Source organism: Sinohyriopsis cumingii, chromosome 13 (assembly GCF_028554795.1).
Source record: "Sinohyriopsis cumingii isolate HCF-2022 chromosome 13, ASM2855479v2, whole genome shotgun sequence".
Lineage (NCBI taxonomy): Eukaryota > Metazoa > Mollusca > Bivalvia > Unionida > Unionidae > Sinohyriopsis > Sinohyriopsis cumingii.
Genome location: NC_142973.1, coordinates 24,096,125 through 24,115,061, shown reverse-complemented (window position 1 = coordinate 24,115,061; position 18,937 = coordinate 24,096,125). Strand labels below are relative to the sequence as shown.

At 36.1% G+C, this 18,937-nt stretch overlaps 1 protein-coding gene across 3 annotated transcripts in view; it reads left to right on the top strand.

The window, feature by feature from the left end:
• LOC149785065 (uncharacterized) overlaps positions 1 to 14,385 on the top strand; it is a 28,120-nt gene extending 13,735 nt beyond the window's left edge. For all 3 annotated transcript variants that reach the window (XM_089978786.1, XM_089978787.1, XM_089978788.1), the window contains exons 5-7: positions 4,663 to 4,815; positions 10,163 to 10,285; positions 14,244 to 14,385. In XM_089978786.1, coding sequence (XP_089834912.1) covers positions 4,663 to 4,815; positions 10,163 to 10,285; positions 14,244 to 14,370 — 403 coding nt within the window. In that variant the 3' untranslated portion in view covers positions 14,371 to 14,385. The remainder of the gene's footprint in view (positions 1 to 4,662; positions 4,816 to 10,162; positions 10,286 to 14,243) is intronic.
• The last annotated feature ends 4,552 nt before the right edge of the window (positions 14,386 to 18,937 follow it).

The window sequence follows — 18,937 nt, the reverse complement described above, 5'->3', positions numbered from 1 at the left end:
AAAATATCTTTAAAGTTTTTGGACTTTAAATTTTGTTTAAAGAATCCTACTTAGCATGATTAAGAAAGAAACACCTGAGATTATGGCAGGCATGTTTAAATGCATATGTAGATGATGTGAATAAATTTAAATGACATTATAACAATTATCCAAAATTGTGATATATTTTTTTTTTAAATATATGAAATTTTTTGTTTGCAGTCAGATAGTTAGGGAAGCATGTTTTGCAAAAACAGATTTAGTCGTTTTAGATTTTGAAAAAAGAAAAACGGTTACTATTTTGGTAATAAGTTCTATCTAGACATTTAGTGATGAAGATAAAAATATGGAACAAGTGTTTTCTCTCACCAAGATTATCTTGTTGCCATTACAGAAGTCATATTTCTGATACAGTTTTGATCAGATTTGAACCGATGAATTTAAAAAGTAAAGATATTTACCTGATCAAAATACCTCTGTCTGGTTGCTAAAGGTGTCCTGCATCTGATTCAAATGGTGCAGCCTTATAGGGACTAAAATGCTGAATAAAAATCACTGATAGCTAACAGGTAGTCTGCTTGAAAGTGTATTTTTATTATCTTGTCAAGGATGAGAATGGCATGCTAAGTATATGTCTGTATGTAAACTGCATACTGGGAATACAACCAGTATATGTCTGTATGTAAAGTGCATACTGGGAATACAACCAGTATATGTCTGTATGTAAACTGCATACTGGGAATACAAGGAGTAAATCACATAAAAGGGCACCACCTATCACTTACAGACCTTCATGTTATTATGTGTATTGATAATGTAGGCTGTGTATTGTGAGTTGTATCAATACATGGTATAGATATATCATTTCACCCCTAATTATATTGTTACAATCTCAGATAAGTTTGATAATGTCAGAGTGAGATGCACACATAAAATGATCTTGGATCTGATTGGCTGATTTTGTTACTACTTTTGAGGATGTATTTCTAATATAGTTTTATTCAAATTTGGAATGTATACTTGTTATCATTAATCTTGGACAAGTTTGATAATGAGCAAGATACATGCTTATGAATGATTTGATTTTGCATCTGATTGGCTTCTACTCTAAAAGCAGTTTTGATCCAGCTTAAAAAGGGGCCTTGTCATCAGGATCTTGGATGGGCTTCATAAAGATCAAGATCCACACATACTAATGAGGTAATCTTGCATCTGATTGGCTTATACTCTAAAAGCAGTTTTGATCCAGCTTAAAAAGGGGCCTTGTCATCAGGATCTTGGATGGGCTTCATAAAGATCAAGATCCACACATACTAATGAGGTAATCTTGCATCTGATTGGCTTCTACTCTAAAAGCAGTTTTGATCCAGCTTAAAAAGGGGCCTTGTCATCAGGATCTTGGATGGGCTTCATAAAAATCAAGATCCACACATACTAATGAGGTAATCTTGCATCTGATTGGCTTATACTCTAAAAGCAGTTTTGATCCAACTTAAAAAGGGGCCTTGTCATCAGGATCTTGGATGGGCTTCATAAAGATCAAGATCCACACATACTCATGAGGTAATCTTGCATCTGATTGGCTTCTACTCTAAAAGCAGTTTTGATCCAGCTTAAAAAGGGGCCTTGTCATCAGGATCTTGGATGGGCTTCATAAAAATCAAGATCCACACATACTAATGAGGTAATCTTGCATCTGATTGGCTTATACTCTAAAAGCAGTTTTGATCCAACTTAAAAAGGGGCCTTGTCATCAGGATCTTGGATGGGCTTCATAAAGATCAAGATCCACACATACTCATGAGGTAATCTTGCATCTGATTGGCTTCTACTCTAAAAGCAGTTTTGATCCAGCTTAAAAAGGGGCCTTGTCATCAGGATCTTGGATGGGCTTCATAAAAATCAAGATCCACACATACTAATGAGGTAATCTTGCATCTGATTGGCTTATACTCTAAAAGCAGTTTTGATCCAACTTAAAAAGGGGCCTTGTCATCAGGATCTTGGATGGGCATCATAAAGATCAAGGTCCACACTTACTAATGAGGTAATCTTGCATCTGATTAAGTGCCTGAAAATTACATTAGCGTGAGGTCTGGGACCATATTTTTTTAGAAGTTGGCTTGTCAAATGTTTCCAGTACTAACCTGTGTGACTTTTAGTATTTCTTACTTATTCCTAAAACTGAAGAAAATGTGGAAAAGCATGTGTGGTATTTGACAGACCATGCATTATTATGTGGGAGTGCAGACAAGTGACTATCATAGAATATCGTCTTTGCGAGCTCAAAGAGAAAGAGCTGACAAAGAGAAAGTTCACCAAAGAAGATTTTCTTTGTTAGTCACTTGTCTGTGCTCCCACACAATGCATAGTTGAATTAAGATCTGCTGTTGCAGGCCTGCCCGATTGCAAGGAGTCCTCTGTTTGTTGACTGGATTCTGATACTAAGTCAGTAGCACTCTTTGTTTCCGAAGCACATGGTGAGGGGAGGCTGCTGTCTCATTTAAACAAAACAGCCTCATATCACTGTTGTGCCAGCCACATATACAGATAAGTTGCAAGCACCTATTATGGTCCAGGTGAATGCTTACCTATTATGGTCCAGGTGAATGCTTACCTATCATGGTCCAGGTGAATGCTTACCTATTATGGTCCAGGTGAATGCTTACCTATTATGGTCCAGGTGAATGCTTACCAATTATGGTCCAGGTGAATGCTTTTCTAAATAAATGGGACGAACGTGGATAATGTGCCCTGAGATCTCAAGTTAAACCATGCAAGCTGGATGAACTCATTAACCCATGGAGGTTTTGCCTGAAATGCAAGTAGGAAACACATTTTGGGGGCTATTTCTGAATACATCCTAATACATCGACTTCCAAGAGATTCCCCATTAACCTAATGTCTATTTGTGTTAGAAACATCGTTTTTCATTGGCTATTTCGCTCACACATGAACAGAAGGGTAAAAGTTGGAGTATTTTGCTTAACAGACCCATCATTTTTGTATCAACACCACTCTTTATTCCAAATGCCCTTCTTATCCTACTTCTTGCAAAGGTTCACCTGTCTGTGTGCAGTTGAGACCGGTCTGCCTTAGATCTGAGGCCAAAAAGTCTAAAATCCAACCATGGGTGAATTTAGGGTGGAAAAAAGTACGGACCAAAAAATTTGGTTTTTCCCTTTGTATTTTGTAGTGCAACTATAATGTCCAGATTATTTGGTATCATTGTAGAGCTACATCTGTCTACCTTTCTATAATACCACCCACTTTAGTGTATCATACATGACCTTGATGCTACAGAGCTCAGCAGTAGGATACTACCTCCTGCCTCGTAAATGTGATGCCAGGGGTTAATGAGTTAATTCCACACATGCAAAAGCATCACTTCAGATAGTTGTGTTTGAATTGGGGTTTCTGGCAGCAGGACTGTTTTTATTGATTCAGAGGCTAGTGTTTGAATCTGACATGGTAATAGGAATAGGAAAAGTTATGAATTACGAGGATATACTTCGTACATAAAAATAACCAGAGAGGACAGTGTCTTGACCCATTTGGGCAAAATGTGAAAGAATGCAATGTTCCAGGGGCTAAATAATTGTATTTGTTGTTCTTGTAGTCTGTTGCTCATTCTTCAAGTTCTAAGACAACCATGATGTCACTAACTAGTTTGGTTTCTCTGAGTATGTAAGTGGCTGAGCAATGCAATATGTGTTCTGAATTGTCCATGGCCCACTTGACTAGAGATGCCACTTGGGGTTGCTTGATCAATAGAGGACATACTGCAGTTCTGAGATGTATATTGCCACACTTCCACTGAAGTTCTGAGATGTATATTGCCACACTTCCACTGAAGTTCTGAGATGTATGTTGCCACACTTCCACTGAAGTTCTGAGATGTATATTGCCACACTTCCACTGAAGTTCTGAGATATATGTTGCCACACTTCCACTGCAATTCTGAGATATATGTTGCCGCACTTCCACTGCAGCTCTGAGATATATGTTGCCGCACTTCCACTGCAGCTCTGAGATGTATGTTGCCACACATCCACTGCAGTTCTGAGATGTATGTTGCATTATAACTTTGCATAACTTTGCATCATAACTTTTCCTATTCCTATTACCATGTCAGATTCAAACACTAGCCTCTGAATCAATAAAAACAGTCCTGCTGCCAACTGGTGCAGTCCTATGTGAGATCTTCTTCAGGTTCAATGCTGAAAGTCTTTTGACTAACTTCCTAATCAATCCAATTATGCAGTAGGGATTAAGCGTAATGACTGACTTCCCTGATCAGTCCATATACTGCCATAGAGATTAAGCCTATGCGTGTGAAAATGCATGATATAATGTTTCTTTTTTTTTTATAGATATATAGTGCCCTTCAGTATTTTATTTTTTTCTTGTAATGACAAACTCACAAAAGTAAGTACCCATGAATACATATTTCAAACACCATACATCAAAATTTGATATCCACGAATTAAAGATATTTACTGTTTTTAATATAAGTGTTTCTGTCTTGCCTATTATTTTAATTTATCTTTCACAAATAGGTCAACCTGTCAACAGTCACCCATGCCTAAGTTTCTTTGTTGTTGATTAGTCAAGGGTTTAGTTCAAAGTTTGCTGATAAAATATCTGTTAACTTTTTATTAGCATGTATTCATTCCATTACAGTGAATGCTTGGATAAATACCTACGGGATGCAGAAGGATCCAAAGGGATCAAGCAGCTTAGACGCTGGTGTGATGACAACCCTTCAGCCACGGTTCTTTCCATAAAAATGTGTAAACTTCTCTATATTGTTGTCAGGCTGCTTCAGAATGCTAAGTGAGTCATTGCCGTTTCATATTACAGTAGTCCCCCTTTTAAACTCCCCCCCCCCCCCGACCAGCAGCCACCTGCTTCTTATGGCCAGAATCCCTTGGCACTGACAAGTTTGTATTCAGAAGTACCCCTCAAGAATGGCCACCCCTCTAACGCAACCAGCGGCCAGCATATTAGTACAAAAATGTCAAATGTTCCCCTCACGAACGGCAACTTTTTTTTCAAATGTATCCAGAACCAATAATTAATTCATACGGTGACATTAAGTAATCAGATTATCTCTATCGTCGATACATGTCTCTCAGTGTCAAGTTTCCGTTTCGGAAAGACATGTTGACTAAAGTACATGTAACAATAAGATTAATATTGTATCATTATCTATAGAAGCCATCGTTTACAGGAAATGGGCACAACAATGTTATGATAGAGTTTTGGGCTTCACACATCTGTCAAGTTCTTCTCTTTGATGATTACAACCGGATGTAATTGTCAAGATCATAACAGGGTCAGCATAGGCTAAAAATAGATTTTGTGCATTAACACACACACACACACAGAAATTAACCTTGACCTTGAACAAAACAGGGTACCAGACAAAGACCGAAAAATTACATGACAACACATTTATCGCTTCCTTTTTACGAAGAAGGCATTTCGTCCACTCAACAAAAGTTTCGTCTGCATAATTAAATCGCATACAGTTAGCAACATCTGAATAAATCACTACCAAATATTAACATGTCACATAAATGGAGGCATATTTTTTAGAAGAAAGTCGGTTATTCTACTCAACAACATCAGGTGAGGTGGGGAGGGGGGCTTGCTGAACAATTTTGTGTAGAAAAGACTCAAATAAAACAATTTTATGTTGAAAAGACTCAAATAAACGTCAAAACTGATAAGGAGGTTATTCAGCAGCAGTGGGAAAATGGAGCAAATGGAAAGTGAATTATGTACGTACCAAGATTTAAATGATGTTTTTGAATGGTTTTGCAATGTGCATGACAACAATACCCGCTCGCATTTCACGCTCACGCCAAGAATAAGAACTATTAATGTATATTCAGTTGAAATAAGTGTATTATTATAACAAGAAGAACCTTTTAATAATTATGTTACTTTTAAACGAAGATATTAAATGAAGATATTAAGTGCTTTGAAGTATGTAGCTTTTCTTACTATGTACATTACATATTCTTTTCACAAAAAATTTAGCCCCCCCTCTGGAAAGGCCACCTATCTTATAAGGCCACTTTACCAGTGCAGAAGGGGTGTCCATATAAGAGGGGGACCACTGTACTTAAATCAGTCTCATTTAATAAAGTAAAACCTGGTATGAGAAACCACCCCTTCTGCCAACAAAAAGTGGTCGCTCAAGACAGGTTGTCTCTCATAGCAGGTTTTTACAAAAAGACCAGTTTCCAAGGTCCAGTTTCAGAACAATTTCAAGAAAAATAACCACAATCACTGTACATATATTCTATTCTTTATTAATAGTTTTTTGACTGCTCCGGTGGCCTAGTGGTTAGAGCATCTGCCTCGGATGCGGTAGGTCGTGGGTTTGATCCCCAGCCAAGTCATACCAAAGACTTACAAAAATGGTACTAACAGCTGCCTCGCTTGTCGCACAGCATTAAGAGGTTAGTGTTAGGACTGGTTGGCCTGGTGTCAGAATAATGTGACTAGGTGGAACATCATACTATATGTCCACGGCATGATGCCCCAGTGCCCCAGTGCTAGACATCACTATAAACTGCCACACTGCATACATCGTAGCGATATGACTGAAAAATTGTTAAAGCTACATTAAAAAATTCCAAATCACACACACACACACATTAATAGTTCTTGCTAAAATATTGTATGCATTCATCTAAAAACAAAATTATATAGCAGTAAAGATATACTTCTATCATTAAACATGAAATCACATGTACATTTGGAGATCACATATTTTAGCATATGAAATCATTTCTGAATTACTTGTTTTCCTTTATAACAACCTAAATTTGTTTTACCTATGTTTAAACACTTTTTTGTAAGTGGTCTGCTCTTTTTCATTTCTTTCAGTTGCAGTAATTATTTTCTCCAGACCTAAAATTTGTCTCTTTTTAGTTGGAGGTCCATCCATTGTTATCAAGGTTCTAGGCATTAAAATTATTAGTGCTTAGTTGTAATATCGAACATAAAGACAGTTTTGACTGGGCTGTGGGAAAATATGTAAAATCTATTCATGTGCATTGCATATCTGAGAATTAATGAAATAAAAAGAAACAATTATCTCATCCAGAAACAGAACCATTTACTCAGAGACAAAAGTCAATGGCTTAATTCAAAGATGACATACAGGAATTAACTCTATAATCAAAGTGTGTAACCCAGTCACACCAACTTGAATAGATGACAGCTTTGTGATTGGAATGTAATCACTTAACATCGGGGGAAAATACAACAAACATCACAAGTCTTGAACACTATCAATCGAATCCCGCAATCGATTCTCTCTTGCTGGTGTAATAGAGAATGGCAATACGGATTAACTCTAAAGACAAACAGTACATGTATATGCGACCACTACATCAACTTTGGCACTACAACAGCAATTTGTGGCATGTACATTAACCTGGTTTACGGAGTGTATCACTGGTAGCAACAATCCTTTTTTTAAAATATTTCTTTTGTTTGTTTTTTATCAGAACAATCATTACTAATCAAGCAGTCATTGTAACAAATTGATTACATATAGGTTAGTGGTGTCTGTCTGTTCTCGCGATGGTGATTGATAGGGATGCCGGGTCCTATGATTAGGCCAGGAAGCTGGCTAAGTGCGGGAATAATTAGTCTGGCTCCCTGCCTTTTATGCTCCCTGCGTTGCTCAACCCTTTACAAATAGCGGAGAACAGCGCAGGTAGCATACAAAGCAGGGAACCAGACTAGGAAAAATTCTACATATACTTTAGTCTGGTTTATGACAGAAACTATAAAACACTATAGACAGCTAAAAAAATTCAGACATCTGTAGCCAGTCTATTTTAATTTTAAAATTTAGAACGGTATAAGCGGTTTTTTTCTACAGGGATTAAATAAAGGTCGGTGAAGTTTATCCTCATTTTTGTGATATGGTCATTCATAGTGGTGTCAAAATGCACATTTTACCAAGACATTGTGGTCGCTGGTCGCGTTCAGCAGGTGGTCGCTCATAACAGAGCGTTTATATAATAAAATCGATCTGTGCATTATGATTGTGGTCGGAAATGACAGGTGGTCGCCCATAGCAGTTTTTACTGCACAAGATTTAAAGTATTCATCAGGATGTACGTCTTTTTTGGAAAGATTAAATGTAGGGATCAAGTTAGACAACTTCAGACAACTTCAAGCATCTGCTTAAACATAAGGGCCAGTTTAAAAACTACCACTGGACCATCCTGGGTCAGATACCATGGTGTGTCCTTGGGCAAGGCACTATATTCCGATTGTCTTGTCACTGCTTACCATAAAGCACCAAACCAGAGCCAACACTTAAACACAAGGGAATATTTTAAGTACATAGAAATTTCAGGGTCAAAATATTTGCTTGAACATAAAGGAAGATTTGAAACACAAAGTGAAAGCCTGAGTTTGAACAATTGCTAGAACATGAAGATTTTGGATGCAAAGGCACATAATTTACATAAATTTTCAGTGAGTATGATGGTAGATTTCAAATCAGTAGGGAAAACCTCAGCAAATTAAGCATTATTATATAAGTTTTGGTATATTTTACATCTAAATGGAAAGTCTTTATAAATTGTGCCTGATCTTTATTGTTATATAATTTTAAAATTACCTACAAATTTGAAATGAGTTTTATTTTAAGATCTTACTCAATTACAATTTAAGTACAGCGAAATTTCTCAAAAGCAAAACTTAAGTATACCAGAATCCCCATAAGATCCAAACAGATTTAGAGTTTCAAAGTTTTCATTTGTATTAACAGAACCTTTGTGTTGTTTTTATAATTAAATATCAGGGCTTTATTAACAAGGCATGTGACTTTACTTCTGATGTTTTGTTGATGGAGACTGACAAAACGATATGCTAAAAGCCAGATTCACTCAATTAATTTTTGCAGGAGAAAAATCATTAAATGCATGTATTTAAGTAGTTGTGACTGTCATTTATCTTCATTCATATGTCAAGATGGCAGGATGACCAGCTAAGCATGGTAGGATTAAAATATCCTTGCCAGATAAAATTAGTCTAATATATGAATCTGTGCCAAAACGTACATTGAAGAAATGAGATGGGTAGGAATTCGGCATAGGAACACCAACTGTGTCCGATATTCTAAAGAAACTGGAATTATAAAAGATGTGAAAACAACAGTGATACAATCATTGTTTCAACAATGCCTGCAAAATTGACAAACTGAATGATCTTGTGTGGCTATGGTTTAGCCAAGCTAATACCAAAAACATTCCAGTCTCAGGCCCTATAATATATGATCTCTCTTTCTTTCACTCTCTCTCTCTCATCACATAAGTGCTTAAAAAAATACTTTTGTTCCACATTTGCAAAGACATGTGAAAACCTCAATAAGCCAAGTAAAACAAAAACCTCAAAAACAGCAGTTTTGGTTTTGAAGGGTTATACTTTATTCAAAAATAGTACATTGCACAAAATTGCTTCCTCAACTAGTTGTGACTGTCCTGGTTATTTAACAATTAAGACATTATAGCCCCATTGTTTGTAAATGATTTGTGCTAAATTTAGAATTTCACTGGATTTGAAGGCATGATGTGCTCATTTTACTTCAGGCTGGTTCATTTGCCATATTTTGACCAATTACTTATTTAACTGGACAAAGTAGGGGCCCCGAGTGGCTGAGTGGTCTAAAGCGCTCTCTGTTATGGATCACTGCCATCTCACCTCAGTCTGCGTGGGTTCAAGTCTCGGATTCGGCCAATGTGGGTATGTGAGAAAGCTTGCCAGTAGCTTCTCATGGGTCGGTGGTTCTTTCTGGGGTTTTCCTGGGTTCTTCCTCCACCATAAATACTGGCTGCCATGTATAGCTTGTCGTGTGCTGAAAAATGGCATTAAACCGTATAATTTTAAATGTTTTTGTTAAATATTCAAAATAAGTTCCCTCGATTTGTGACATGAAAAATCAAAACAATCATAATAGTGTGGTACAAAGACAGTATAAAATAATTTTTCAGGGATGAACTTGTAAAACAATAGTAGATTGCAGATAAAGATGTGTAGTCAATAATTTAATGCAAATATCCTTGGTGATGAGAAGGATAAAAGGAGAGATTCATTTCTTGAAGTTTCCACATGGTATGAATAGAAATTCTTATTTTTTTTACAGAAATATAGTCGATGGTCAGCCACTTGAAATTTACAGGTTAGAAGGTTCACAGGAAAGAAAACTGCTGATGTCAATAAGAGCAGGGGATTTTCCTGTTGAACAGGCCTGGAGTATCATTGAAAGGTAAAATTATTAACATCATTGTGTCCCAAATATTTTTTTCTTAACAAAACAGCAACATAAAATTTGTTTGGATTTTGTCTGTGCCTTTACATCTTCCATAAAGGTGGATGGATGATAGTGTTTGCATTAATGTGTAGTTTTTGTATTTTCAGTTTGTGTCTATCATGCAAATTTTGTGTTTCCTGCACTCATGGGGCTTAAAGCAATCTTTTAATTTTTCTTTGATCAGTGTAAAGGACACTTGCAATCAGTGTGGCACATCTCTTAAATTTTCTTGGATCAGTGTAAAAGATATGATGTAATCTCAATGTGCAATCCAGAAATTGTCTTTTAGTTCAAGCCATATATGTGCATGCTAGATTATGCCGTCTCAGATATCAAGGAATATATGTTTGTAAGTAAAGAAATATCCCAGTTGGGATATAGAGAATCTATGACCCCAAATATACAAGTCCATTGTAAATAATCCTGAGGTAGTAAGACCCCAGTTCTGTACAGCAAACATCATATTTGTTACTCCAATGGTTAACACAAACACTGATGGTGTTACCCTCTTCCATCTTTTGTCAGCCCATCTCTCAGACTTGTTAAAGTTTTGCATATGAAATCAGTTTTTTGTATGCATTTTTGAATGCAGGATTGTACTACTTTGTGTAAATGCTACTTGGTGATTACAACACTCTTTTCTATTCCTGTCTTACTTTTTGACCTGATCTAAAACTGAAAACATATCAAGCTTTTCTATTCCTGTCATACTTTTTGGCCTGATCTAAAACTGAAAACATTTCAAGCTTTTCTGTTCCTGTCATACTTTTTGGTCTGATCTAAAACTGAAAACATTTCAAGCTTTTCTATTCCTGTCATACTTTTTGGCCTGATCTAAAACTGAAAAATATCAAGCTTTTCTATTCCTGTCATACTTTTTGGCCTGATCTAAAACTGATAAAATTTCAAGCTTTTCTATTCCTGTCATACTTTTTGACCTGATCTAAAACTGAAAACATTTCAAGCTTTTCTATTCCTTTCATACTTTTTGGCCTGATCTAAAACTGAAAAATATCAAGCTTTTCTATTCCTGTCATACTTTTTGACCTGATCTAAAACTGAAAACATTTCAAGCTTTTCTATTCCTGTCATACTTTTTGGCCTGATCTAAAACTGAAAAATATCAAGCTTTTCTATTCCTGTCATACTTTTTGGCCTGATCTAAAACTGAAAACATTTCAAGCTTTTCTATTCCTGTCATACTTTTTGGCCTGATTTAAAACTGAAAAATATCAAGCTTTTCTATTCCTGTCATACTTTTTGGCCTGATCTAAACTGAAAGATTTAAAGCTTTTCTATTCCTGTCATACTTTTTGGCCTGATCTAAACTGAAAGACTTCAAGCTTTTCTATTCCTGTCTTACTGTTTTGTCTCATCTAAAACAGAAAATATCTTCAGACAGTTGGATTGACATTGTGCATCATGATTATAAGATGTATCAAATACCATTATCAAGAGTCATATCTTGATGGTAAGGGTCACAAATCAGTCTTCATTTTCATTTTATTGTCAATTTATGCCTTAATGGTGGTTGATATTACATTTTTATTTAAATGTATATTTCTCCATCAGTATATAATATAGTTTTTATCTGATCACTTTACATTAGGATAACTTTCTTTGTTACCTCCATATCCAGCCCTAACAGAAGATGGAAAAACATCTTTCTGTTTTTACATTATATTACTCCAGACTGTTTCCGGTGAAGAAGTCCAACAACAAACAGAGACTGTGATCAATCTCAGCTGGCTCATTTGATTCATTTTGGCCCCAAACTTCATGATTGAGACATTGGAGCCTGTCCATCTTTCAGTGTGATGCAGTGATGTGCAATCAGCCTAGACTTACCTGACATGTATTTTCACATTCCAAACTATACAATGTCAAGCAGATATCTTTGCTTCACCTATCGGGGCAAAGTATATAAATTCCATGCTTTTCCTTTTAGCCTCAACCTAAGCCCTTGGGCCTTCATGAAAACTTAAGACTGTGTGATCTCTTGGTTCAGGGTGACCTCCTCCACAGTGACAGGGGCATATCTGGATAACATCATTCAAAAATGTTGGGCGAGTTAGATTTTGGCCCAAGATATGAACAACCTTCTTGCCCTTATTTGCAGGATAATAAACATGGAGAATTTGAATTTATCCCCACTCAACATTTATTCGTCTTAGTTTTTCACACACCTCTGTCTTATACGTCTTCCTCTCAGTAAGGGAGTTTAACAAGTCTGAGAGATGGGCTGACAAAAGATGGAAGAGGGTAACACCATCAGCGTTTGTGTTAAAATAAAAAAATCAAAACAATCGTAATAGTGTGCTACAAAGACAGTATAAAATAATTTTTCAGGGATGAACTAGTAAAACAATGGTAGATTGCAGATAAAGATGTGTAGTCAATAATTTAATGCAAATATCCTCAGTGATGAGAAGAATAAAAGGAGAGATTCATTTCTTGAAGTTTCCACATGGTATGAATAGAAATTACTCCTCAGCCTATTCAATGCAGCAGCAGATTTGGAACCCCTTGGTTGCCTTTACATGCACCCATTATAAATTGCCCTTCTATCTCAGTAACACTTCATGGGCTATCTAGACCAGAACATTACGATCTTAACCCACGTCAAAAAGTTCCTCCTGCAGTTGCAAGAAAGGAAGTGGTTTACAGCAGGAATACCTCTAAAAATACAGGACAGGAAATAATGATTGTCAAAGATGCCATGTTGGGTTGAGGAGCACACTTGTTACCAAACTAAATATGGCAGCCAGTGACAAGTGGACAGTTAAAAAGATGGCTCTTCACATCAACCTCCTGGAAATGAAAGCCTTTCTCAATGCCTTGAAAGACCTGGGCAGAACACATGCATGGACATAATGGTCCTGATACCAGCGGATATTTCATTAGTGGTCCTAGACCTCCTCAACCAAGGAGAGATGATTTCACTGGACCATTGTATCATGGGATTACCTTTTGTGGTGCACCCAATACTAGATAAATATTTAGGTCAGCTGCATGTCAGGACAGCTCAGTATTTTAGTCAACTCATTGGTAAGGAGAGGAAAACTGCTTCACACAGGATGGGCTCACCATCCTTCAATATTCAGTTGAGTTTGCATCCATCGGGGCTGCCCAGTACTTGATCTTTTCATGACAGTGTGGAACAACAAATTGCCCACCATCAGCTGGGAGAGAATGTGGGACTATGCCAACCCTCCATCAGTAAAGGTACAGAAAGTAGTCAGACATGAACTGCCAGATAGTTCTGACCACCCTTTTATGATGGGGACAAATCCTGGAGTGGTGATCTGATGGCTGTGGTGACAGATGTAGTGACTTGCACAATGCTCAAGCAGTCCATGTCACCACTGTTCCATCCATAACCAGAGTCAAAATAGGTTAAAAAATAAAATCACATGAAGAGATGTCATTTGCTCTTTCTCACTAGTCATTCATAATGGTGTAAAGTTTCAACATGGCTTTACCTCCAGTTTTAATGAATGGATTATTGACTTTCTGAATACAGATTTACATGTATTACATCAAAGGTCAAAGTCACACAGGGAAAGTTTTATCCAAGGCAGTTCAGCAAAAAAATAAACAAAACAAGCAGAATATTTGTAAGAGGAGAAGCTATGTACCTATTTGTCTTATTCTCAAATCTTTTTGAGAACTGAAACCACATAATATAGATCCTGTATGATGATTATTGTTGAAGTAAAGCATGATTGATGACTGACCCAAATTCTTGAAGTTTTATGATTCCATATTTATTATAATTAAAGTTTTCAGACTTTGATTGACTCTTGAATTTCATCCATAAACAGATTTTAATACATTGGGAGACTTGTATTTCCAAATAATTGTCTCATATGAAGTACAGATTTTTGTTTCTCATTGAAATAAATATTTTCAGCCTCCAGACAGAGATCAGCAGCAAAAGAGACAGCTTATCCATACAGATTATGACAGATGAAGCAAAGACACAGATGGAAGAATGGTTAATTCAAATGAGATACACTAACTTTCTGGAGAAACATTAAACTGATAATTACTTGTACTGTCTTTAATACTTATGTACTTATACATCCCACTGCAAACAGTTCAGATCCGGATCTGATTTTAAAACCAAACTGTAAAGTAATTCTGGTTTTTGGTTTGAGGTCTTGAAGTCTATCTGTCCATTCATCTTTTGAACTGTCCATCCATCTGATATTGTATTTAGGTCATTTTCTCATCATTCTGTACAGTCATTTGTTTTGATATTTAAATGTTTCATAAAGAATACAAAGCTATCATTGAAAACTTCATCACTTTGACCTTTATTTTAGTGAAGACATCATTACTTTGACCTGTATACATCAGTAAAAACGTCATCCCTTTGACCTGTATTTCATGGTTAGCAATGCAGTCATCGGTAGTTTTCTTGTTTTCTGATTATTTCCATGAAAAAGTGCTGAGCATATCTGAACATATATTATGGAATGGCAGATTTGAATGCATATTATGGGATGGCAGGTCTGAATGCATATTATGGGATGGAGATTTAGAATCACATTGCTGTATACACAGGTAAATACAGTGGCTAGGGAACTTTGAGATAGCAGATTTCAATGCATATTATGGGATGGCAGATTTGAATGCATATTATGGGATGGCAAATCTGAATGCATATTATGGGATGGCAGATTTGAATGCATATTATGGGATGGCAAATCTGAATGCATATTATGGGATGGCAGATTTAGAATCACATTACTGTATACACATTGGCTAGAGAACTTTGTTAGAGCCATCAATGGTGATCAGTATGGTTTTATCACCGAGAAGGGGGCTTCAAGGCAACACATTGAATGTATTCAAATGTACAGTAATGGTGCTTTCTTTCCAAAGAGCAGTACTATTGTAATGCAGATTTGAAATTGACTGAAAATGGACAACAAGCTCAAATTAGGACCTTAAAGACAAAACCTTTAAAAAGCACATCTATATGTATCAGGCAATTCATATACCAAATGGCATCAAATATCTACATGTATTATTCAAGTCATATACCAAATGACATCAAATGACACATCTACATGTAATAATAGAATATATATCGGGGTTTGCACAGAGACAAGGAAATCCCAGTCAAGGGGTTACATTATTTGTCTCCCCTCAAGACTTAGCACTAAAACAACTCAACATGTGGTGTGTCTTACATTGTAGGACATGGGGTCACACTACCATGCGAAGTGGGTGATTAGTCACCTAAAATATGTAAACTTCACCTTCTTCTGTTAAGAAGGCAAAAATGACTTCGCCCTGTGACTTTTTAAGAGGTACATTGACTGACCATACTTTTTTAGATGCCCCCTTGCCTTAACCTGGTTAGTTCTAGTGTTGTAGTGAAATGTATTCATCAAGACATCAGTAGCTAGGCCTAGTTTTGATATCAATTATGTTGACATACAAACTCTTGCCCATTCGCAAGCATGTGTTTTGATAGTTGATTGACCATTAACCCTTTCCCAAGTAAGGTAGCAACTACCATTACCCAATTTCTGCATGCTATCCTTTGATGATAAAAACATACAAATTTGTGTTTTGAAACTTTAAAAATAGTGTGTAAATAGCAATTTGTGTTTTAAGATCAAAATCAGTGATCTGGATATATATTAACTGCCTCTTGTATACTGTTTCATCACAAAATTAGTTTGAAACTCTAAGTGAACCAGTAGGCCTAACGGGAAATAATAGCAGACATCACTAAGTTTGGGATGTTGTTTTTCTAGGGCTTAACACCATTTTTCAGCACAATATAGGCTATACATGGTAGCCAGTATAACTGGTGGAGGAAGAACCCTGGAAAACCCAAGAAAAAAACCACCGACCCACGAGAGTCTGGGATGTACCTAGTCCTACAACGTAAGACACATCACCTGATATTTTTATTCTGAGGGTGATAGCACTAAAATGAAAACAACGTGATATTTCTTAGGACTAGGATGTACCAGTTTATTAGATTGTCTGTTTTCGTAAATCATCAAGTAAATATATTCAGAAAAATATACAATTCATTGAAAGCAAAGCCTAGTTATTATTTTACTAAAGATTTAACTTTAAAATGCAAATTATTTAGGTCAGAAACATATGCTACAATGCTATGTTGTGGAATTCGTGAGATGTGTTGTAAAGTCTAAGTTGTTTTCTGAATTGACACGTATTTGTGAAAATAGGGAAGAAAGCAGCAAAGCAGATACTATTTAACCATTGCCTAGATTTGCTACAAGTATGTAGACAAATAAATAAACCATAAATTTGCAATCCTGTCAATGCACTGTTATAATAAAGCTATATTAGAGTGATTACGTCACGAAAGCCTCTCCTTCTAAAAATAGATGCACTGATGTCTGTGTTGATTCTGTAGGAAAGAAGGGTTTAGTTCATATAACAACTATAAAGGAGGCCTGTCTGTAATTGTATGCATTTTAGTGTGTTATGTATGAATAGTTATGGTAATGTTTTATCTGCAACAAAGAAATAAGGACAGTATGAACTGAAGACACATGTACATTTACCCTCATGTACATGGTACAGCGGTTGTTTCACACACGTTTAGATATCTTTGAAAGTGCCATTATTGTGTCAGATCTTTTAGAAAGTATAAATAAATAAAAGAATTTTTTAAAAATTGATTAAGGGTAGTTGATTAAGCAATTTTATTAACTTGAAATTACAGTAATATACTCTGGTTACTCAGTTAAAATTTGTTACAATGTAGTTTCTGTTATTCTCTTTTAGAGTCATATGGCCAAAATAACTCAGAAAATTGTGTAATTGAAAATAAAGTATTGCTTAAATCCAAAGTTAAATGCAAATATGAATACTGGGAAATAGACAGCTTAATTAATATAAGAGAAGTCACTTCTCCCTAAAATTAAAGTCTAGCTTGACCTCTGGAGGCGACTGCAACGTTTGCTTATGGGACTCCTGTTTGTACCCAAATGGGAGTCCTGGACTCCTAGTTTTAAAATCCTAGCAAGACCTCTGGACTATTCAGCCAAATATGAGCCCTTCTAATCTCAGTCTGGCACAACTTTTAAAATTCAAGCTGCTGATAAACTTGATCATAAATCTTGTTACATCATACATGTACCTATTGCAAAAAGTAAGGACACATTATTTCTGATTGCTACAAATTGAAAAATAAGCATCAGAATCAAGGCAGACCTATTCCAAATGCTCTTATTTCTAAGAAGTCAAGGTCACGTATTGAAAGCAATACATTTGTTGGGTCTATTAAACCCCAGTCTAATTTTAATATGGAGAATTATGAACCATCCATGTTGAAGGGTTCTATATCACTCATGGGTGAATGGCCAATCGCATCCCTATTAAAATTGTAAGGGACACAGGAGCTTCTCAGACTCTTTTATTATCAGGTACTTTGCCTTTTTCTGACAAGTCTCCTTCAAATGAGAGTGTTTTTATTCAAGGAGTTGAGTGTGGCTTTGTTAATGTTCCTCCCTATTGTGTAAATTTGTCATCAGACTTGGTCTCAGGACCCGTGACAGTCAGAATAGTGTATGCTTTACCCGTTGAGGGCATTCATTTATTATTAGGCAACGGCCTAGCTGGAGATAAGGTTGTGCTTAATCCACTTGTTTGGATCAGAAAGTTAATCCTATTGAAAAAGAATTCCCTGATTTATATCCAGTTTGTGCAGTTACTAGAGCTATGGCAAAGAAAGTTCTTGAGAATGATGGTGATAAGGAAAGTATTCCTTTACCTGACACATGTATTGGTCAGGCTATTGATGAGGTCACATTCATTCCTTGTTTGGATCAATAAAAAGGTATTGATCACAGTGATCCTCTTTTAACTACTCATTCTCTTTGTTCTAATCAGGGTGACAAATGACAATCATTTGTCGTCGCACAGAAAAAAAATCCTGAGATATGTTTGTTTCAAAGGGCCATTAGTAAAACTGAAGCCACAAAAGCACCTGTCTATTATCTTATTAAAAATGGGATTCTTATTAGAAAATGGAGAACTCTCGAAGTACCTGCTGGTGACGAGTGGTCAGTGAACTATCAAATTGTTCCAAAATCATACAGACAGGAAATTCTTAGTCTGGCCCATGAAACTCCTTTGGCTGGTCATTTAGGGATTAATAAATCTTACAAGATCTTGAATCACATCTATTGACCAGAAATCAAAAGTGATGTTTGTAAATACTGCAGATCTTGTCATATGTTAGGAAAACCCAATCAGAAGATACCCAAGTTGGCCCCTTACCATAGACCAAGTCAGGCAACAAATACTTGTTGACCATAATGTGTGCATCAACAAGGTTCCCAGAGGCAATTCCTTTGAGGAATATTAAAAGTAAAACAATAGTAAAAAGCTTTGATAAAGTTTTTTACTCAATTTGGCCTTCCCAAATCTGTCCAATCTGATCAAGGATCAAATTTTATATCTGGAATTTTCCAACATGTTATGTACGAATTAGGCATTCAACAATTCAAATCTTATGCCTATCACCCTGAAAGCCAAGGGGCTTTAGAAAGATTTCATAAAACTTTGAAAAATATGATTCAGTCATATTGTTTTGATACAGGTAAA